General features: G+C 38.7%; 1 protein-coding gene across 1 annotated transcript; it reads right to left on the reverse strand.

Annotated features, from left to right (window-relative positions):
* Positions 1 to 1,216: 1,216 nt before the first annotated feature.
* On the reverse strand, positions 1,217 to 22,273 carry LOC139719469 (peroxisomal biogenesis factor 3-like). The gene is made up of 12 exons (XM_071630884.1): positions 22,165 to 22,273; positions 20,385 to 20,516; positions 19,654 to 19,735; positions 19,269 to 19,312; positions 9,534 to 9,655; positions 8,750 to 8,825; positions 8,129 to 8,183; positions 6,358 to 6,452; positions 4,851 to 4,998; positions 4,347 to 4,454; positions 3,613 to 3,709; positions 1,217 to 2,463 (listed from the first exon to the last, which is right to left on the reverse strand). Exons 1-12 carry the CDS (start codon positions 22,235 to 22,237, stop codon positions 2,371 to 2,373), a joined length of 1,125 nt encoding a protein of 374 aa, XP_071486985.1. The 5' UTR covers positions 22,238 to 22,273; the 3' UTR covers positions 1,217 to 2,370.
* Positions 22,274 to 23,382: the final 1,109 nt, after the last annotated feature.

Here is a 23,382-nt window from a genome sequence, read left to right on the forward strand (position 1 = left end):
TTCTGAGATTATAATTATCGAGACAATTTTGTCTCTGAGCAACAAGTCAACTGTGTACCTCAAAAGATATTTGTCACATACTATTTTTTTTCTCTTTCTAATCAAACTTAAGAAATGTTTAGCGTACCTCCACGTAGTACCAAGTCCAAACCTTTTTAGGGTTTTTTTGCCTTACATCTGATGCTTTAGAGAGAATATACACTGAAATGAATTCCACATCACTGATGGTATCCTGAAATGCAGAACACTTCGACTCAGTCTTCTCTCTTCTAATGTTGGCCTTTGACCCACAAAGTTGTCAAAATTAGGATGGACAGAGAGTGGACGTGTAAATCAAAAAGCTAAGATCTTCTAAACTTTGGGTGTCTGCAAACTTTGGGCGTCTGGAATGTCAGCAGAATCTATGCAAAATTTAAGAAGAATTTCTCATCTCAGACACTGAGCGAATCATACCTGAAACTAAGGACCCATTAACCCATTGAGGACGAGCTGATTTTGCCTTCACACACTTTTCACATAGACACCTGTCCCAAAATACTTGGGACTAGTCTTCAACGGGTTAATCTGGTGCTGAATGGCCCCTGTGAGTGAAATATAGATGATATGGTAAGAAGGATACGTACAATTTAATGGCATGTACAAATGTATCAACATCTCTGTATGACAATGAGCTATGGCACTCACTCTCAATGTGAGCTTACAGCACAGAAAACATATGGAGCATATCTGCACAGCTTAGAATGCTGAACAAACCTTTCAGTACTTGAGTAAATATAAGAACATAAGGTACTTAAGTTGTACTGGGTGAAAGCTATGACCGACAGATTGTCCTTTATTAAGACATTACAAGAGTGAACGGAAAGTGAAGTTTGAGCCCAGTTTGAGAGAGCATTACAGAGCAAGCCCAATATACATAAAGCAGAGTCCATCTTTAGATAAAAGCATTCTGGTAGAGTACTGTAGTGACTGCTGGCTACATATGGCCATGACTATAATACACCAACACATTCAACTTGGTGAGACAATCAATGTGTCATTGTATATTTTCATGGTGCCACTGTAGCAAATTTGTGAGTCAAATGGTATTCATGAAAATATTGCCTAGCACTGTTGTATATCATCTTCAAAGACGGAAATCATGAATTTTTCTCTTTGGAAATAATTGTCATATGAATCCCAATTTATGAAACATTAGTGTATACGCTGAACATTTCGTGAAGTTTTTATTTTTGTGAATTTTGTGAGATGGGTGCTATTCGCAACTAAAAACATGCCAAAAGTATCAACTATGATGTTGACATGAATGTGACGTGTACGCATACATTTCTTGGGTCAGTCCTGGACCCCGTTTCATAAAATTTGTTAATCAGTGACAAGTTGTCATAGTTGTTATAAGCTACTGAAATCCTTGCATCTGATTGGCTATTAAAAGAGAAAATTTGTCATAGAAAAGTGGCAGTTGTCAATAATAACAAGTTTTATGAAACGGGACTCTGTAGTCCACGCAATTGTCTGGAATTCCCGATTCATGACTTGCTAAATATATGGCGTATACAGTATAGTATTGAAATATATGGCACATAGAGTAGTAGCACACCTTACACCTAAACCAACCTCATTCTGATGAGTTCATCAGTATGGAAGACAACATGAACTGTCACCAACTTGGGAGAAAAAGATCATTCATGGATGATTATCAAGGAAAGAAAAAAAGAAATACTTGTCTTTACATCACGTATGTGGGCTCAGCAAAAAGTATGCCCAGCAAACAGCATGCCTCCTGTGAACAGTATACTTATCTCTTTGTTGATTTGTGAAAAAAGCAAATCTCCACAGTGAGAGATGCATGGCAGATGGAATGAAGATCCAGACATACATTTCTTGAGAAGTCAAGGCCTTCACTAAATTACAAGAAAGGCTGCATGTTGATTCTTGACATCAATTGATGCTAAAGAGAGCTAGCCAAAGAGAGAGAAAGAGATCACCTCTTGACTTGCGTACGTCCCATCTCACATAGACCTATCTCTCATTGGTTGAATCAATCCACTGGTGTATTCCCTCCTCTGATTGGTCAGTTGATCCATCTGATTGTTCAGTGCAGTCCTCTGATTTATGAATATATCACACAGAGTTTGAATTCATATATGCAATCATCCCATCATGTCAATTTCAGATCATCATTAATCAGGTCATTTTGTTCAGTCCCTGCATACTGTGGGTGAGATGGGTGGTCCATTTCCACACATCACAATCGCCTGTCTGCTGCATTCTGAACGCTGACTGGTGATAGAAAGACTGTTATCACTTCTCCCAAGCCAGCCTCCATGGATGCTGAATGTTGTTTCTCCTGGGAAACCGGTTTCAGTCTCCTCACTGGCTGTTTTCCTCCAGAACTGGTGGCTGGCTGAAAGCTTCGTAGATGTTGGACGCAAAATCCTTCACACACTGCATTAGGAGTAACTCCTTCCGAGTCAAACAGAGATAAAAAATCTTTACAATTCATCCTACATTAATTACCTGTGAATCTCTTCCAACAAAGACAGAAAAACTATTCGGTGTAAATCTGTGCATTTTAGGGAAGGCTCTAGGTATAGCAGAATTGGTACTAAGAATAATTTTGTACTTCATGTAACATACACACTAGTTATAATACACACCTACACAAAAAAATGCACTATCCATTCATTTTTTTCTACTCTGTTTTTAGAGTGCATATAAACATGGTATTTCCCCCCAGTAGGTTATGCTTTGTCAAGTCATGCATAACTCTACTTAAATTGCATGCTTGTCAGAGACAAGAAGCAGTCTTCTACCCTATATGCTGTAATAAGAAGTTATTTTGGAAACCAATGTCATCACAGAGACTTGCTACTCTGCAATGACATTGATTTATACAATATTCTATACAGTGCACTCCCGTTATAGCGAACACGGTTATAACGAAATTCCGGTTACAACGAAGTAAAAATTCAGACCGCAACATTATCCACTCTATGTATTTTATTGGTTATTTGTTTGGTTATAACGAAATTTTGATATAACGAAAGAAAACTGCTGGTCCCGAGGACTTTGTTATAATATGAGAGTTCACTGCACTGTATCAGCTTAAGAATTGGAAATCCACCACAAGTTCCATTACAAACAATCTATCAACAGAAAATGACATTTACTTTTATTTGTTTTCTACATACCAACAAAAAATATGTAAATCAGGAGTATAACATAAATTGTTGATGTAAATCTACAAATAATCTCTTATGGATATAGCGCAGGGATGCTAAGGTGAATATCGTACAGGAAATTAACTTTCTGAGGTCTATCATATCAACATTCTACTGACATTCAGGGGCAATGGGACATTTTTTTTTTCCAAGGGGGGGGGGGGGGCATGTTACGAGGCCCCTGAAATTGTATGCTAACAGGTAACCAATGGTTGTGACAAACTTTCCTATATATTGCAATTTTTATAACATAAAAAGGTAAACTTGGGTGGTTATTGCACTGAGTGATACTACTCTCCTAGATCTAGGCTAAACATTTCTTGTGACTTATGGGAAGATGCCCAGACACAATCACTACATTGTCTGGCATGAGACTGATTGGAGGACTTACCTGAACAAAATGATTTGGGGGATCACAACAAAGTGCATTGACCTGCCCATTAACAATGGGCACAATCTTGGCGAGTGGTAGTTCCAGACCACAGGGGCTGCGTGAAAGACAGGGGGAGGGGGTAGAGAAGGATGACAATATAAACCTAGTCGGATACCACAACCAACATAACACACCACACACACACACACACTACACACACACACACACACACACACACACACACCCACAAGCTTTCTTCATAGAACTCTCCATTCCTTTTGAGATACATTGCATTCCAGTTACAATGAAACACGGTTAAAATCGCATAATTCCCCTTACCACGGAGTAAAAATTTCTGATACCATGGAGTAAAAATTCAGGTTCCAAAATTATCATCTATAAGTTTTTATGTACTGTATTTGTTCGGTTATAACAACATTTTGACATAACAAAAGAAAACTGCCAGTCCTGAGGACTTTGCTATAGTGAGAATTATATCTTATTGCTCCTTCACTGCCTGACAAGAGTATATATATACATATATCAAAAGACTTCATTTGCATTGTGCACTCTGCAACTCTGTAATTATGTAGGTCGGTAAAACTGAAAAGTGATGGGCAACTTAAAAGAATTTGTAATCTGATTACTCTCTATTCAGCTGCTTGAATGCTGAGCTATGCTTCTGTTATTATGCATTTTGATAAAAGAGAAAAAGAAAGACAAGAAATAAGATAGCCTGTGGGTAAGGTCACCTTTGTCCACTGAGAGTTGAAGCAGGCCTGAAGAAGTCGGCCATGTTGTCCAGTAAGCGGCTGAAGCCAATGTCCAGACAAGTATTCAGCACACTACTGAAGTCAGCACTACATGGCAAACAAAGCAGACATAGATATATAGATACAATCTTATATTTCTTTCTTCTCAGAGAGAAAAACTAGCTGCATATCAACTGTCTTCACATTACAGCTGACAAAGAGGATTTTATTTTCAGCTGTGGTCCAGAAACCATGAACATCACCTGATTGCCGCCTGATCGCAAGTTGCCTCGAACATTCAATGCGTATAGTGTAGACAAGAACTTTCACGTGCATTTAAATTTCGCAAATCTTGGCTCTCGCAAAATTCGCGAAATTAAAATGCACACGAACATTCCTCGTTTTACAGTACCCAGTAATCTACAAATTAGATTTAACTTCCACTGTGAATTTCTGCCATTAAGGTTGAGCAAACTTGACCTTGACTGATCCTTGAGGTCTCACCTTTCAATAAGGTCCCTTGTTTCCATCCTAATCCTGTTTAACATCAGCCTGTCATCTGACAGCTGGCATGCTGCATCCTCAGCATCCAGTCCCTCCGGTGTGATCAGGTACCTCCCTAGCGGGTGAATGGAACAGTCCGGAACCACAACTACATTCCCAAAGAAAGATAAAGAGGAACAAGTTTTCAATAATCGTGTACAAAATACTTTACAGAGTTAGAAGGATGTTGCATGTGTTAACGCCAGACTACCTGGAAAATATGAAGTCTAGTGACCTACTTTCAGATTAGGGTTGTCCTACAGTATATGTTTGTGTCAAATAGAGAATACTTGGAAAAGTATGAGAGCAGGTTTGTTAATATGTGTACTGATAAACTCATAGTGAAAACATCCAACTACCTGTATTCAGTACGAATATTCAGTTTACTTGTGGGTCTGTGAGTGCAAACATCTTGTAGAAAGAGATGGGGTGGGAGAGAAAATTCCAATTGTTTCTATAACAATTTTCTATCACTAGATATCCTACCATTCACACAGGATTGGGAGCGGCTGCCAATCAGCCAAAAGATAGGACATTGGCTCTCCTTCAACCACATGTATGAATTAGTAGATTCAGAGACTCCAACTCTCCCGCTTTCGACGGGAAATCTCCCGCCGAAAGCCCATTTTTGCAAAATCTCCTGTTCTCCCGCTTGAGATTTAATTTCTCCCGCTTGATATGATCTCTTACTTAGTGTCATCGTACGTTGAAAAATAAGACTTAGAGAGCACAAGATAACATCTAGAACCCTAGAGCTGGACCCTGGACACAAGGAACATCAAGTTGGAGTCTCCCGTTTGCTAGGGGTTTCAGGCAGGAGAATCTCCAGATCAGAAGGTGCTTGGGGTTGGAGTCTCTGTAGATTGTAGGCTGCATTCTGCATGCTACAGACTCAAAACTGTTGTATACACATAGGTACACTGCACAGTGAATGTTATCCCTCCACTTCCAGTATATAGAGGTGCAACATGATCCATCATGTTTGTGTGTGAATGTTTAGTACAGAATGAGTGCCCGGTTCTGGTTTTTGAAGCATAATGTATAGCAAAATCAATACTAACTCCACTTATTGAGTAAGTTTTGCTATACACATGCATGTAGAATAAAAAAAAACAAATGACAACAACCGGTACAACAACAAAAAATGTACAGAAAAAAAAAGTCTTCTTGTGATGGAGAAATCTCATTGTTGTAGTGTTCTTTGTTAAAAGGGCTTTGCCAGTACTAACATAAGGTTTCAAGCCTTAGTCTTGCCCTTAGTTTGCCAACAGTGCACTAAGCACATTCTCAAATTGTGATGAAAATTTTGCATTTTGATATCTGGCAAGGACATCTAGGAGATTCAACAATGTCTGAAGGAGGCTGGTGCAAACAAATGGACAGACAGAAACCCCAAACAAGCTGCCTTTAGCAATGATTGGCATGCGAATATTAACAATTCAGTGAAATTATTTCAGCGATAGCTCACCTTCTCCACCAAACTGAGTTGTTTCAACTTGACCTCTGACCTTTGTAATGACATCTTCCATGTCTGACAGACTGTGATGCTTCTGCAGTGCAATCCTAGAGAGAGATCATAATACAATGTGTTTTTTTTGTGTGTGTGTGATTACAGCTTATTGACCGATTCTGTGACGCGCTATGTGTATTTTCGGCATGGGCAGCACCATAACGCGGTGTCTCAGCCGACCCCCCCTCCCCTCTCTCCCACCCCCTTCAGCGCACGGAATGAAAAACTAATGCATGGTTGTTTTAGCCAATGGGCGTGTCGTACTGAGTGCACGAACGCTTGATTAGTACGCGAACCTTTGTTACAAGTGCGCAATAAACATGTTGCCCGTGGGGTGGGGGAGAGGGGGGGGGGGGTCGGCTAAGACACCGCAAAATGAGCTCATGGCTGCGCCCAGTGCCACAAATTGTCTGCTGCCCTCAACGAACCCGAATCGGTCAATAGAACAGACTTCTCTCACCAAGAAACTGAGGGTGACTTCATCTTCACGAATGTATATACACAGTTGCATTTCGTGAGGATTTTATTTTTTCGTGAATTTCGCGAGTCGGGTGCTATTCGCGAATTCAACAACACACAAAAACTTTTACTCTGATCCCGACATGAATGTGAGACGCATACATACATTTTCCCATACAATACTATACTCTACAATTGTGAATTTAATCACTCCATAACTGTCGGGAAGTCACGATTCGCAAAAAGTCATACTCGATAAATACATGGCATATGCAGCAATGGATCATTTCAACGAGAGACCCGTCTTGCAAGAGACTGTTCATTGTGTTGTGGTGTTTCTTAATCCTCACTAACTGGTGCTGATATCATAGTCATCATTTAGGAGAGAGAATCTCAGCTTGTTTAATGGGGACTATGATGCCTAGGGGAAACCAGGCATGAGAACCCAGTAACTAAAAGCCAAAATGGTGTACTTTAAAAATGCCCCTAAGGCTCGAGTGACACATACAAGTAAAGTTGTACATGGTTTGTCTTGGAAGGGCAGTATTGAGGGCTCTCACAGTATTCTGGGGGGTATTTCATCAACGAGTTCGTCGGAGGTTTTCACGGACAAATTTGCTATCAGCCAATCAGACGCAAGGATTTCAGTAGCTTTTAACAGTTGTCAGTGTAAATCACTGACAAAAAGTTTCATGAAACGGTCCCCTGGATTTCTTTGGTCTTTGTTTTGTGTGTGTTTGCTCGTTTTTGTCTTTTAAAGCAGGGAGCACACAGCATACAGGAGACTACACATCGCATATTTGAATTTCTTCAAGTCTGAAACCAAAAGTGATAAAGCCAAGCTGATGCTGTAGTGTAGGTGGATGAATAACACCAGTCGTCCCATGTGATGTTCAGCCATTGAGGGGGAACATGGGATGGAAGCTGCATTTGGCTACACTGTCTGAAAATCATCCAAACTTGGTAGGAATCACTAGATACAAACTGTACAGAGATTATTTGGCTGAAGTAATATGAAACTTTCTTTTTTTTTCAGCACTGCCTTCAAGTTGACCTGTTAATCTCAGGATAAAACTAACCCTGCTGGTAGGTTGGTTACTGTTGATTAAAGGTGATTCAAGGTGACAGGCATACATATAATACAGGCATTGTGAGATTTGGATCTGTCCTCTGAGTAAAAATCACCTTGCACCAAAAAAATCTTCAGTTTTTGTACAGGTGGACAGTTCGTGAACATTTATAATAGATGTATATGCAACGTTGTACCAACCTGCCAACTACATTTTGTACAACCTCCTTCACATGTTTGGCCAGCTCATTCAGACCTGCACAAGATAGGTAGAAAAGATAAATTCAATGAGCAATTCCAGAACGTACTTTGTAAAAACAATGACTCACTGTTACTGTAAAACTGGAAATTTTTTCACATTTTGTGCAACCAGAAACTAGCATGAAAATTAAAGCATACATATATTTTGCTTGTTTTATGTACCACTAATAAATGTCTTGATTCAGCAGAATTAAAAACAAGCAAAATTCATCTTACCCCGGCCCAGCGTGAAAAAGTAGTCACATCAAAATATCCACATGTACAGTAATTTGTAATACACTGGATTACCAGTATCTTTATTACAATGTGTGACACACAATACACTATAACATAGATGATGTTGCGTGAAGCGGGTGGGAGCACACGGGTTATCATTTTGCGAATGATTTATTACAGGTGATTGGGTACAGAGGCTGGTAATCAAATCACTTTACTTACTTACTACTTACTTACTGTATTATTTTAACAGTATGTGTTTTTTATCCTTGTCAAATGATGGAAATAAATAAAATGAAATGAAATAAAATGAAAAGAACCAGAATAAATCATAGTATTGCTTACCATCAGTAAGGAAGTACTGAACCATAGCAAGGTATTCCTTTTGTACATCAGGAGTAGCATGAACTCTGTAGTGGGTCTGTGCGTAGGAAAGAAAAGCCAACGAGAAGATGATGAAACCTACATGTATGTAAGGCTTATCTGTCAAACCATGTTCATATCTTCTAGAATTTCAAATCAGTAAGCAGTATTACACTCCACATCAATGTGGCATCAGAGAAACTCTTCTGTCTGATTTCAGCGTGAAGGTAAAGGTAAGGTATACTCACAAGAATAGGTTCCACTGACATTTTTTTTTTCACACATGTCACATCATTATAATGCTGCTGGTAATGATAATCATCACCATCATTATCACAATCATCATGAAGTGCCAGTGTGCATTAAAAGCATAATTTACCATTTGCAGATGAAATAAAAACCCAGCATTAGTGCTTCAAAATAGTTCTAAAATGTGAGTTAGGGATAGAAACAACTAATGTAAAAATTTGAATCAGTATAATTGATGTTAAGTGTTGCTAAATATATAAAATGTGAACAGTAGATGATAAAAATGTTTCCAGACTAAACCATCTACAGTTACAGTTTATTGAGAAAAATAGTGATATCTCCTTATATTTTAGGCTTTATTGCAAAAATTTTATATGGTATGTTTTGTGATACAACTGACCTACACATATATATATGCATCAAATGTGATATCTTGAACATGTTTTAAATCACTGCTCCCAAAGGTAAACATGACCTTTAAAGTCTGCTCCATGAATGTTGTACTGTTGGAACTCACCAGACCATTCTTTCCTGCCAGAGTATCAAGATACATGTAACCTCCCAGAATGTTGAGTTGCACTCTCAGAAAGACAGCCAGTATCACTGTACTGTAGACGGCAACGACGGTCCTGGCAAAGCCTTGAGGGAAACATTTCACAAACATCATTGACTAGCTGGAGCATGATCCACTCACAGCTACACATTGGAATGTATGTCACTATCAAAAGTTTACTTATGGGCAAGTCCAAGATAAGGTCCCCTCAGAAGGCAAAATTTCATCTTTGGTCAATATTGACATGTTTGGTATCATTTTGAAGCTTATGAGTTGAAGTTTTGATTTCCGTGGAGGAAAAAATGATATTATGTAAATTTATACAAATTTCAAGGGCTTCATTTGCATATATGTGAAACACAGCATTACGTATGGGACATTTATAAAAATTCATATTAATTCAAAGGAAAGCAAATAATATTTGATTAATATGTGGACATAAGAAGTTCATCACATAGTTTAACTTGGTATGAAAATTTAGGGATTATGCAAATGATTATGCAAATTAGCTCGTGTCCTATCATGAGATGTCCCATACGTAACAAAATGAGGTCGTTTTTTTAGGTTTTTTCTAAAATTGCTAAGGTTATTTTAATGCCCTTTTGGAAAGTTCTAATTTATTGTTTAGAGAAATTAAATACCAGAGAAAAAAGAAAAAAAAGTAAAACAAATATTTTTTACTAGGCATTGAAATAATGTTACGTATGGGACAAATGCGTTACGTATGGGACATCCTCATACATATTGCATGTGAATGCATGTAGCTAGCTGGGAAGGTCTCTCAGTACACAAATGGTCAATCATCCTGAAGAAAGCATCCCAACATTGTAGCTACTTTTTGAGTTATAGACACTTGAAACAATACATGAACTTGACTGAACAATTTTCAGAAAGGGGGAGGGGAAAATGGCAAAATACACAATGAAAATTCAGGATTAAAGGGATGGTATAGGTTTTTTTTTTGTAGAAATGGGGATTCAGTTTTCAACATTTAAAGAGGTGATTGGAAACCAATTATATGAATTACTTAAGAGCATAAAATCCTAAGACTAGAGGAATTCAAAGTTTATGTGATGGAGACCCAATTTGAAATGGTTGTGATATATTAGAAAAAAAAAGTAAAATGATTTTTTTTTTAATTGCAAGTGATACACAAATTGTCCACAACAAAATTCATGGGTATACATACTGAAGTGTGACACGAATCAATGACCTGACTACTAGACAGACATATATCTACTCGATCACTGGGGTTCCACGCAGCAGGTATTGCTTATCTATTAAACTTAATATTTCTTGTGTCAAGTTGTTTTTTATTGAAACTAAATGATAAACTGCCTGTCATCAATGGAAGTAAACACTTTAAACTACCAGGTATTCAATTTTTCAGTAGTAACTATCCTGATAAAAATAGGGCATAGATACTGAGGTTGGTCGTAAAAAATATAGAATATGATTGAATGTGATTATGATGGTAAATATCTGGGGAATATTGTTCCCTTGTCAGTCTGGATCAGTATTTGAGTAATTTCAACTGATTCCACCTCAATGATTATGCAAAAATTTGTTCATGGGTATTTTGCAAAATTATTTTGCAAAATACCCATAAACATGCTCATAGGCGTAGCCAGGATTTTTTAAAGGGGGGTGTTTAAGATTAGATCTATTCTTTATCTTAACTGAAAATAATTGATTGACAGGAGAAGCGGGAACACTTTGGAAGTATGGTGGAGAGAGGGGGTGGGAAGCGTGAAGAAGCTCAAAGGAGTTTTGATGATAAACCTGAAAAATGGTAATAATAACGATAATAATAATGACAATAACAATTATGATAATAATGTGAATTCAATCAATTCATCGTTTATTGTCCATATGGGAATTTGTTCTCTTTACATGTAACTCAATGGAAATTACATATTCAGAAGATACAGAGACATGTAGACATAAAAATAAAACATGCAAATATATGAAAGTGACATTAACAGGAAACAAGGAAAAGGAAATGTCAGATTTAATTATTTCATATCAATCTGAACTATTTCTGTCATTCTGTTTAGTATTATTATTATCATCATAATCATCTTTATTATAATTATTATTATCAATCATTATCGTTATTATTATTGTATTGTATTGTGTTCGTAGTGACCTCATCTGAAATTTCATTAACTTTACTTCTCTTTTTTTCACGGTACAGAAGTGTGATTTCGTCACCAAAATTCACCATAAGCCTCTAAGATAATTCCATCACCTAAGCTATCAGCCGAATATGACTCTGTCACTTCGCTTGCCGTCCGTAACCATTCTGCGAGCGAGCGACCGACAAGAAACTTTATTTTCTTTAAAACGTAGATTCGTCATCAAAATACAATAATTGATTTTTATTAAGTACATCTTCATGCCGCATCCGAGGATAGTTACCCAAATATTATGATATTCAGGCATCACGCTACTGGAAACCATCTTGTTCCTAGATTTTACGAGCGATAAAAAATTGGAATTTTGTATACTGAGAACAGGGGGGCATTTCATGAAGGAACTTGTCTTATAAAATATCTGACAAGTCATATATCCGACAAGTTTTTAGAAATTCTTAAGTCTGATTGGCTGATTTCTCTGAACTTGTCTGATATAATTGACTTGTCGGACATTTTATCCGACAAGTTCCTTCATGAAACGCCCCCCCCCCCCCCCAAGGTTCTAGTGTATTGTTTCTCCATTCTCATGATGGTGTATATTTTATCGGCATCTTCCGTTCTCATAGTGGGTATGATAGGAATAGGCTATTGGTCACAGGCCATTATCCACTGACATTCATCTATTTTAGGTCAACCTCCGCCCGATTCCTTGCAGTTATATTATATACTAAAATTCTTTATAAGTAAAAGAATAATATGACATTAGATAGAGACACAAGATACAAACCAATTCCCTTTTATAAGAATAGTAATTATTAATATAACCTGCATTGCTTAAGAAACTTAAAGGGGAAGGCTAGTAACTGATCAGTGGGAATCAGTGGAAATGCTGGGAGATGATTGTTCCAATCCTTATGGGATTCATTCAAGAGTTCATTGTATATCTATTGTTGTGTGAAAACGATTTGCTTCAAAATGGTCTCATATTCAAGTAATGTGCAGTTTAATGCTTCCAGGTTAGCGTCCCTGGTCAGTGACGGAGCATTAATCTGCATATTACTTGAATATGAGACCGTTCTGAAGCAAATCATTTTCACACAACAATAGATATACAATGAACTCTTGAATGAATCCCGTAAGGATTGGAACAATCATCTCCCAGCATTTCCACTGATTCCCACTGATCAGTTACTAGCCTTCCCCTTTAAAATGCGAGTGAGAGAAGGGAGCAAACGCTTCCGGGTATTTCTCTTCCACTTTCTTTTTGTTTGCTCTTCTTTCCTTTCTCTTTCCTTTTCTTTTCCTTTCTTTTCCTTTCCTACTTTCGTAAATGTTTTGTTGGGTTTTTTGACCAGCCAATTTGAGGGGACATGTGCCCCCCATGCCCCTTCCCGTAGTTATGCCAATGCGACTCATGGGCAATATGAACTAGAAGGGCCGTCGAAGGCGGCAAACCCACGTCTCTACAGTGCCAGAGCCCTGTTGTTACGAAGGAAATTTATCTTGATTCTTTTTCTTACGAGTTACATTGAATTTTGCTTTAACTTATAGATGTAATGTAGTATCCAAGAAAGTCACTGGGTTAAACATGCAGAGGCGTCACCAGCTATTTTTCAAGGGGGGTGCGTTTGGACAGTAAATGTAAACTGTGAGATTTATTTTTTTATTTGGTTTATTGGCTCCTGTGTCATCATGAACATTAACTACACATGCTCTATAGTATGTACATGCATACATGTAATTGTATACGTATACACGAATCTTTCGCTATGAAGGACTATACGTAACGGGGGTACATTATGTGACGGTGTGAGATCCTCTGCGATGATCCATTCCACTCCTTCAGTGCGGAGGGTGTGGGAGGGGGATACCCCCTCCCACGGTAGGAACTTTTTTGTAAAGACAAGAGTGTAAAAGTCGCGTTTATATATAGAGCATAGTGAAAATGAAAATACTATGAAGGACTATTACGGGGGTACATTATGTGACGGTATGAGATCCTCGGCGAGGGAGCGAAGCAACCGAGCGGGAGAGGGTGTAGGAGGGACTTTTTGTAAAAAGAAAAAAAAAAGAGAATTGCATAACAATTAATCCGTCCCATACTGAATTCTAAAATCTCCATAGACTTAGTACACAGGCCGCCAGGTTCCCGTTATGGAATGGGTTAAATACGAGCGAGCGGAGCGAGCGAGCTTGAAAATTTTGATATTTTACAATACCCAAAACTGCCGTTTGTAGCTATATTTTTTCGCTTTGGAAATGAAGGGGCGCACCGGGCGCAACTGCTGGCAATTCCTGGCAGCAACATGAGGATAATGGCATAACGATTAAATGCGAGCGAACGGAGCGAGCGAGCTAGAAAATTTTGACATTTTACAGTCCAAAAACTGCCGTTTTTAGCTCTATCTTTTCGCTTTGGAGATAAGAGAGGGGGGGGGGTGGCACACCGGGCGCAACTGCTGGCAATTACTGGCAGCAACGTCAGGAGAATGGCACAACGATTAAATGCAAGCGAGCGCAGCGAGCGAGCTCGAAAATTTTAGCATTTCACAGTGTAAAAAAATGCAATTTTTAGCTACATCTTTTCGCTTTGAAAATTAAGGGGGGGGCACCGGGCGCAACTGCTGGCAATTACTGGCAGTAACATCAGGAGAATTGCAAAGCGATTAAATGTGAGCGAGCTTAAAAATGTTAACATTTTACAGTCAAAAAATTACCGCTTGTAGCTATATTTTTTCGCTTTGGAAATTAAGCAGGGCGCACCGGGCGCAAATGCTGGCAATTACTGGCAACAACATCAGGAGAATGGGATAACAATTAAATGCGAGCGAGCGGAGCGAGCGAGCTTGAAAATTTGACATTTTAAAATCCCAAACTGCGGTTTGTAGCTATATTTTTTCGCTTTGGAAATGAAGGGGGCGCACCGGGCGCAACTGTTGGCAATTCCTGGCAGCAAGATTAGGACAATGGCATAACGATTAAATGCGAGCGAGCGGAGCGAGCGAGCTTGAAAATTTTGACATTTTACAGTCCAAAAACTGCCGTTTTTAGCTCTATCTTTTCGCTTTGGAGATAAAAGGGGGGAGTGGCGCATCGGGCGCAACTGCTGGCAATTACTGGCAGCAACGTCAGGAGAATGGCACAACGATTAAATGCAAGCGAGCGAAGCGAGCGAGCTCGATAATTTTGGCATTTCACAGTTTAAAAAATGCCGTCTTTAGCTACATCTTTTCGCTTTGAAAATTAAGGGGGAGGGGGCACCGGGCGCAACTGCTGGCAATTACTGGCAGTAACATCAGGAGAATGGCAAAGCAAATAAATGCGAGCGAGCTTGAAAATGTTGACATGTTACAGTCAAAAAATTACCGTTTGTAGCTATATTTTTTTCGCTTTGGAAATTAAGCAGGGCGCACCGGGTGCAACTGCTGGCAATTACTGGCAACAACATCAGGAGAATGGGACAACAATTAAATGCGAGCGAGCGGAGCGAGTGACCTTGAAAAAATTGACATTACAGTCAAAAAAACTTCCGCTTGTAGCTATATTTCTTGCAGTAACATCAGGGGAATGGCATAACAATTAAATGCGAGCGAGCGGAACGAGTGAGCTTGAAAATTTTGACAGTCAAAAAACTGCCGTTTGTAGCTATTATGTTTTCGTTTTCAAAATTAAGGGGCTGGGGGCGCACCGGGCACAACTTCTGGCAATTACTGGCAGCAACATCAGGAGGATGGCATAACGATTATATCGTCTGTATCACTTCAGTCAATCAATTTTCCTTACAACGTTTTTGTTACCCCAAGGTTCCACAATAATTATGTTTTCTCAATTTACTTTGTTTTGATTATGCAACCTTAGGCCTATTGTATGTTACCAAAGAAAGTGAAATGTTTGTGTCCTTTTCGAAAAATGAAATAAAGTTTGAATTGAATTGAATTGAATTGAATAAAATGCGAGCGAGCGGAGCGAGCGAGCTTGAAAATTTTGACATTTTACAGTCTAAAAACTGCCGTTTGTAGCTATCCTTTTCGCTTTGGAAATTAAGGAGGGGGGGGCGCACCGGGTGCAACTGCTGGCAATTTGATACTGGCAGCAACATCAGGAGAATGGCATAGCGATTAAATACGAGCGAGCGGAGCGAGTGAGAGTGAAAATTTTGACATTTTACTGTCCAAAAACTGCCGTTTGTACCTATGGTTTTTTTTTTTCGCTTAGGAAATTAAGGGGGGCGGTGCGCCACCAGTAGTCAAGGATGTCGGTTTATGTTCATGACTGGGGGAGGTATGACCAGCGTGGGGGCTTCGAAGTGACCAAGCGGGGGAAGGATGGGCAAAATCTGCACTTTAGAGCATCTCCTAATTGTTTGTGTTAGTGTGTGTGTGTTTTATACATGGAAAAGTTGGGAAATAGCCCAGGTCAAGGCTTATTATTAGCAATGCAAGGCCTTTTAATAAGTATCATATAGTATGTAAAGCAACACTCGGTGATCTATATAGCTTTGATATAACGAAGTGTAAGGTACAGAGGTGTACATTCTACATCACATTGCGCAACATTGCAGCGACTATTTGCCGTTCGGATGTTCTGAGTACACTGCTCCATCCAGCTTTCATTCAGAATGCCAACCAGGAATCACGTTGAATCACAATCTTTTGTCGGCTCCGGGCTTTTTGAACAATGTTTCACACTATTGATGCCGCTTTGATTATGGTTAAAAGAAATCTTAGAGAAAAAAAATAATTTCTTGCTCACCCTTTCATGTCAATTTCAAAAGCAGTTTACTAACCCTTGAATTACAATTTTGATTTTTTTTTTAACCAGCGGTGCCCCCCCCCCCCCCCCCCCCCCCCCCCGTTACGCCACTGATTGGATGATTGGAGACCTATAACGGGGGAGAGTGTGGGCGGGGTATCTCCCTCCCATGCGACGGAGCTTTTGCATTTTCTGAATTGATAATCCGTTGCACAATGAATGATACCGTACCTATATATACAGTACGATCGATAGATAGTAAACACTGTATGTATAGCATCAGTGCTGCCAGATCCGGGGTGCGATTGTTTATGTCTTTTGTTTTTGTTTTGTTTTTTTCCTCCTGGTGCAAAATAAAAAAAAATAAGAAGAAAAATAAAAAAAAGAACAATTATTTAGCGTCCGGCGTTGAGGTCACTGGCAGACTGAAGCGTTTTTGTGCGTGTGTGTGTGTGGGTTTTTTTTTTTTTGGTGTTTTTTTTTAGGTTCAGAAGGGGGGTGCGTTCGCACCCAGCGCACCCCCCCCCCCCCCCCCCCCCCTGGTGACGCCCATGATTGAGTAGCAAGTAACTTGCTACTCCCAGACTCATAACAAAACAATATTGGATTAGCTTGTGCCTATTGAACTGCTAGAGCAGCCGCTGCACGTTGCGCGGCGCGCGCGGTCCCCGGACGCCCCTCCCCTGGACGCGTGTTTTTTTTAGACGGCACAGATTGGGGAAACTAAAAATTTATCGGGGACCCTATCCCTAAACCTAACCCTAATCCTAATCCTAACCCTAACCATCAAACCCTAACCCTAACCCTAACCCTAACCCTAACCGTAACTCCAACCCTAACCCTAACCCTAACCATAACCAAAAACCCTAACCCAACGTTTTTCCCATAGGTTTAACACGCGCCATGCCCCAATCTGTGCCGTCTTTAAAAAAAACGCCCCCTGGACCGCGAGCACAGCGTGCGGCGGCTGCTCTCGCAGTATGCCTATAGGTCTAACTTTGATATGTCACCGAACTACCGAAGTACAGTATTGTCAGTTTGCTGTGTTAAAAATCATTATGCGAATTACGTTGAAAACCATCGGATATAAACAGAATTAGACCTCTAGTAAGTTAGCTTACCTTGAGATTCTGTGAAAACGGGAAAATGTGCTTGAGCTGCTTCCAGTAGGCTACTATACTGACTGTACTTGGTAGTTGATACTACTAACTTAGCATGCAATTGTGCCTATAATATAGGCTGCAGCGCAGCATGCATTGCGTACACACATAATATTATGCATCATACACAATTTACGGTACCGCGTACAGTATAACACCGGTAAACGGTGAACATTATGCGCATTGTATCTTCGCGATTCGGCCAGAAAGCAAAGCAGGGAAGAGAGAGAGAGAGAAAAAAAAATGAACACAAAAGAAAGGAAAGGCGGAATTCAAAACGGAAATAAAAGCGGTAAAGACAGCTTTTGTTTCATTTTTCAACATCTAAACATTGTTGAAGAGGGGTGTTGAACAGCTCAAACACCTCCCTTTTGCCCAAGGGAGGTGTTTGAACACCTCAAACACCCCCATTTTGGCAAAGGGGGGTGTTTGAACACCCAAAACACCCCCCCTCGCTACGCCCTTGAACATGCTTCTCCACACACTAAAAGAATGGGGGACAAAGGGCATGCATACCCAGGTTGGTCATAAAAATAGAAAAATATGATTGAATATGATTATGATGGTGAATATTTGGGGAATATTGTTTCCTTGACAATCTGGATCACTATTTGAGTAGTTTCAGCTGATTCTACTTCAATAATTATGCAAAATACCCATAAACATGGTTCTTCACACACTAAATGAATGGGGGACAAACTGTCCCATACGTAACTGTCCCATACGTAACACGTCATGTCTGTCTTTAATTAGAACCTGTAATTAGAGCTTTTTGCCTAATGACATGAAACTTACCTATTAACAATCTTGAGTGTTGTGACTTCCATCACAGTGAGTTACAAGTTGTAGAATGATATACTTTCAGAGAGTTTTGAGGTTGAAAAAAATGTTCAAAAAAACAAAAGTTTTCTGGTCCCATACGTAACGGCACATATTTTCGCTTCTAAAATATAATTGAGAAGGTCATTTTTCTCAAGTTTTTACCTGATTATACTTCTTCTAGATATTAATCACCATGATGAAGTTCAATATGATCAAAGGCCATTAACACTATTTTTCAGGTCATAAAAGTCTCTGAATGTCCCATACGTAACGTGCGCCCCCCTCTGGATCCGCCACTGTATATTTCCTATCAAAACAAGAATTCAGTATATATCTCAACTACTACCTCAAATACCTATTCTAGGATACCATTCATATCAATCTCAGACATGATTTTTTTATTCAAAACCTGCATCAGTAATAACAGTTTATTACAAAGTAAAACAAAGTAAAAATAAACAATGAAAAACAAACAATGCATACAGAAGCAGACTCACCCATGATCATTTATGCAGGAAGATACCCAAAATAAAATAAAGACAAAACAAAGATCTACAACAAAAAACAACAATCAAATCAACGAGGTACCTACTTACTCTGCACTTCCTACATACTTGAATTCTTACAATTCTCTGGAAAAAAAGGTTTTCTAAACATGCAATGACCACCAAATCTTAAGTAATTAACAAATGTTATGATTTTGGCAATAGTTCATTCAGCTTAGAATTTCACATTTACAATACTAAATCTTGCTCATTTTGCTTAAAACTTTTTTTTTCAGCTCTTTTCACAAAAGCTAAACCTGTATGACAATGAAGTGAACTTACTTAAGACTTTTAGTTCATCCCAGACTGCAACTTTGTTTTCAGTTCTGTTCAAACATAAAGATACAGGAAAAACAGAGACTTTACATTCAATTTCCAAACACAATGAAACAAATGTAAAATAAACTGTGCTCCTTATATAAGGATAAAATATACATATAAAGAAACTATGAATAGAATGTTTACTCTACTGGAAAACAAAAGATAGATATGAGGCTGTACTAGCTGCAAGACTGAGGCTCAAACATGGTAAAAACAAACAATCTGCTATTCAGTAGATAAAAATCCACAACAGATGAGGGGCATCCAGTAAGAAATAAAACATTAAATCACCATGCTTTCTCAAATAAGATTGTGTTCTAGCAATGACCAATATGTCCATACTTACCCCGATTTCAGCCTCTGAATGAGTTCTTCTGTGTGCAAGTGGTGAATCAACAGCTCTTTAAGCTGTGGAAGCATTGACATGACTGTACAGAAACAAAAGTACAGGCAACAAACACATAATCACACAAAGCACACATCAATTGACAACTCTTGTCAAGGTCAAACAAGAATTCAATATGCAAAACATACAGCAGTGCTTCAAATATATTGCAGAGTGAAATCAAACATTTTGACATCTGTGGGAATTTTGAGAATATTGTGGGGAAGATTGCTTGATTATTAGTCAGTTTTTAACAGGTACATATGACATGAATTTCAAGCAAGATCATTTGTAAACAAATACAGCCTGAATAAATGAAAGGCTTTATCTAATAGCAGGAAATTAGGGTTAACTTGGATTTGACCCTTGGGAGTATTCTGTTTCAAAAGTAGTGTATTTTTTCCTACTTTTATTTATGAAAGAATGAAAGAATGCTTTACTTCCATGTTTGAATAGCATACAGAAAAAAAAACAACTTTGAAAAGTGTGATGGAAATAACATGTATTGAAATCTGGACTTAAAATCATCTTTTACATAGCCGGTATTCGACTTGGAAAATTTTGACTTGTAAAAGATTATTTTAAAGAAACAAGTAATTAGAGAAAACTGGGACTTTTCTGACGCTTCGACTTGGCCAAGTTTTTGACTTGTGCGAGGTCGACTCAGGCGAGGTTGACTGTATGTAAGTTACCTGTCATGTTGCAAGTTCTTTGGTTGCTGTCAAAGTGGTGTTGTCTCCGAGCCATGGCTAAACACTCAGACTCCTCAATCTCCCTCCATTCTTTCAGCTTCCACTCAGCATACTTGTAGAGCAGTACGCAACCTAGCCAGGAGAGGGGAAAAATACTTCTGAGATGTTTAGCAGTATCACAGGCTACTTATTTTATGAACAGCTAGCATGCTACATCTTAGGACGCGAGACAAATTTTTTGCATCTACGCTGTAGCTCCGTTAAGTCACCCTTTGCATTGAGTTTTCACTAGGAACAAGGACAGATCAATATTTTATGAAGTACAGTGCACTCCCGTTATAACGAAATGTTCGGGACCGGCAGTTTTCTTTCGTTATAACGAAATTTCGTTATAACCGAACAAATACAATACATAACGAAAACAAGGAAACCACGTATATATATGATATTCTGTTTGCTGAATACTCATCATACACTGGAAAGCTATGTGAAAGGTGATGGGATAACTGTATTACAATAATAAACGCAAGTTCCCCTCAGAAACTGTGCGTGACACAAGGAGCGAACACACAGTGATGTGAAGCGTTCACCCATGCAGAGACGCAATAAATGCTTGTTCCGCTACGTATTTTCGAAAGCAATTCGCATTTCGTTATAACGGAGCACATTTCTTTTGTTTTTCTTTGTCTGTGGTGCTCGGAAAAGACTTTGTTATAACGGAAATTTCGCTATAACCGTGTTCGTTTTAAGCGAATTTTGCACCATAGACTTTAATGGTGATAATTTTGGGACCAGAAGATTTACTTCGTTATAACGAAATTTCGTTATAACCGTGTTCGTTGTAACGGGAGTGCACTGTAATCACGGTCAAATCAGCAGTGGGTGATTCCTGTCAGTGGCAGAAAATCATGCATTGTACAATCAAACAGACAGTGATAGTATATCATTGTCTGTTTAACTATACAACATTACAAATTACAACAATGTATGCTTTTCTGTAGGCTCTAGAAATGTTTTCAAAAGTGGGGGGGGGGGCACTTACGGGCTTCATGAGCTAACAAGCAAAAAAAAAAGGGGGGGGGGGCTTCAGCACAACTTTTGTGGCCACTTTCGGGTTTCTTCAGCTGACAAGCAAAAAAAAAAAAAAACAACCGCACTCACACTTCAAGATTTCTATCTATTTCCTTCTAGTCTAGTGCCACTTCCGCACTTCCGCTAAGTTCCGGGGTAAAAAAGTGTGTGTGTGTGAGTTGGGGGGGGGGGGGGGGCGAGATTCTTCAATTTTGCTTCGCTTCAAACAAGCCTTCACACTGGAATCACACTCGCACGAGTCACAGATTAGAGACCAAGAGTCCTATAGAGTCTAACGTTAGAGAGTGACTGGTCGAAAGTCGAATGGTCTGTAAAATGTATTGTAACTTAAATTAAGATTTCTATAAATTGGCTGCTTACACTGAGTAAATTCGAATGGCAAAGTATTTTCTATGCATGCAGTTTTTAGGGAGTGATTATTATCTACGCCGTATGTTTGTTAGATAGACTTTTGAGAAAAACACGGACAGCATAGACACTACCGGTAGGCCCTATTTGAAAAGTGAAAACACTTGTCTTGATCGACAAATTACATTCATAATGACAGTCACACAATTATGCACGTATGGGACTGAGTACAATGGACAACACCTCCCCTCGCCCCAATAACAAACCCGCCAAACAATGATGGGAGATGGCAGCAGGATGCGGCCAAAAAATATACATTGTTATGATGGGGAATTCATACCTCCAGTGACAGCACCGACGACGAAAAACTTTCGCCTATGGCGCTTGATGAAATTCCAGATACTCCCAAGCATTATTGTGTAGTCTCGTCTCGCGATCCGCAATAACACGATGGGCCTACCTAGCTAGGCCAGCATGTTCGCAGATGTTTACTTGTACGAGCGACCATCCAATACCATAATTCGGGACGACGCATTTCTTTTGTTGATACACCATGGCCATGCATACACGGGGCTACTACATAGACACACACCAACACACAGAGGAGACAAGTGACCATTCTGATGATCCGAACGCAAGCAGCCAACAGGCTGTTGTTTACCTGAATGTGTGATTATAAACATTTGAATCATCGATAGTTTTAGATGTGACATATAAATTTATAGACCCTACATCTCACACTGAGCGATAACAAATTGAATTACGCTGTATGACCCCACCTCCAAACTCCAAACAAACAAACAAGCAAATAAACAAACAAACAAACAAAGTCAAAGAGAACACAAAAGATCTATTGTTTTTCTTGATTGGTGAAATTCGTAAGAAGTAATCCACCCCAAAAATAAATCAGCTTCAAAAGAAAGCAAATATATTTCCTACAGAATGATACAAAATTGACAAAAATTGATGAGGAATTATATGAGGACGATATGACATTTTTATTATTATTCTACATTTTTCGGAAAACATTTCTTAACCAGTCCTTGTGAATATTCAAATAGCGAGTTGATGATGTCATACCCCAACAATTTTTCATAGTGAATGTGTATGTTTATATATAATATGAAATTCGGAAATATGTAATTTTTATGTAGGGTCCTAGAGTAAATGCAAATAATGTTCCCACACCAAGATATATCAGAGTTAACATTTTTTCTTTTTATATTGGATGGTTTTAAGACAAATTTTATTATTCATACTGTAACTGAAATACAGTATATGAGATTTTTGTCATTTCTTTGAATGATTTTTTTAAATACTTTTTCCCTCACTGGGATATTTATTATTCTCTTTCATCTGTACACGTAATACATCATAATATTTCAAATAACATCATACTTTTTCAAATACAATACAATACGATATAATACATATCAAGAAAACAGGTGTCCAAACAGACACCATTCTTTCTGAAACACTTGCAACCTCTGATTATTTCTTGCAATGAATTTCTCTTTATCATAATATTCCCTTATACTATATTTACATAAATCAAAAC

The sequence above is a fragment of the Diadema antillarum genome, unplaced genomic scaffold (genome assembly GCF_040938485.1).
Source record: "Diadema antillarum isolate AM-2024a unplaced genomic scaffold, OU_Dant_1.0 scf00000111, whole genome shotgun sequence".
Classification (NCBI taxonomy): domain Eukaryota; kingdom Metazoa; phylum Echinodermata; class Echinoidea; order Diadematoida; family Diadematidae; genus Diadema; species Diadema antillarum.

Coding starts and splice junctions, on each gene's coding strand:
- LOC139719469 (XM_071630884.1), bottom strand. CDS start 22,237: ATGCTTGGGAGTATCTGGAATTTCATCAAGCGCCATAGGCGAAAGTTT. Junction 19,736..20,384: donor AAGAACTTGCAACATGACAG/GTAACTTACATA, acceptor GTTTCTGTACAG/TCATGTCAATGCTTCCACAG. Junction 8,184..8,749: donor TCAGTACTTCCTTACTGATG/GTAAGCAATACT, acceptor TATCTTGTGCAG/GTCTGAATGAGCTGGCCAAA.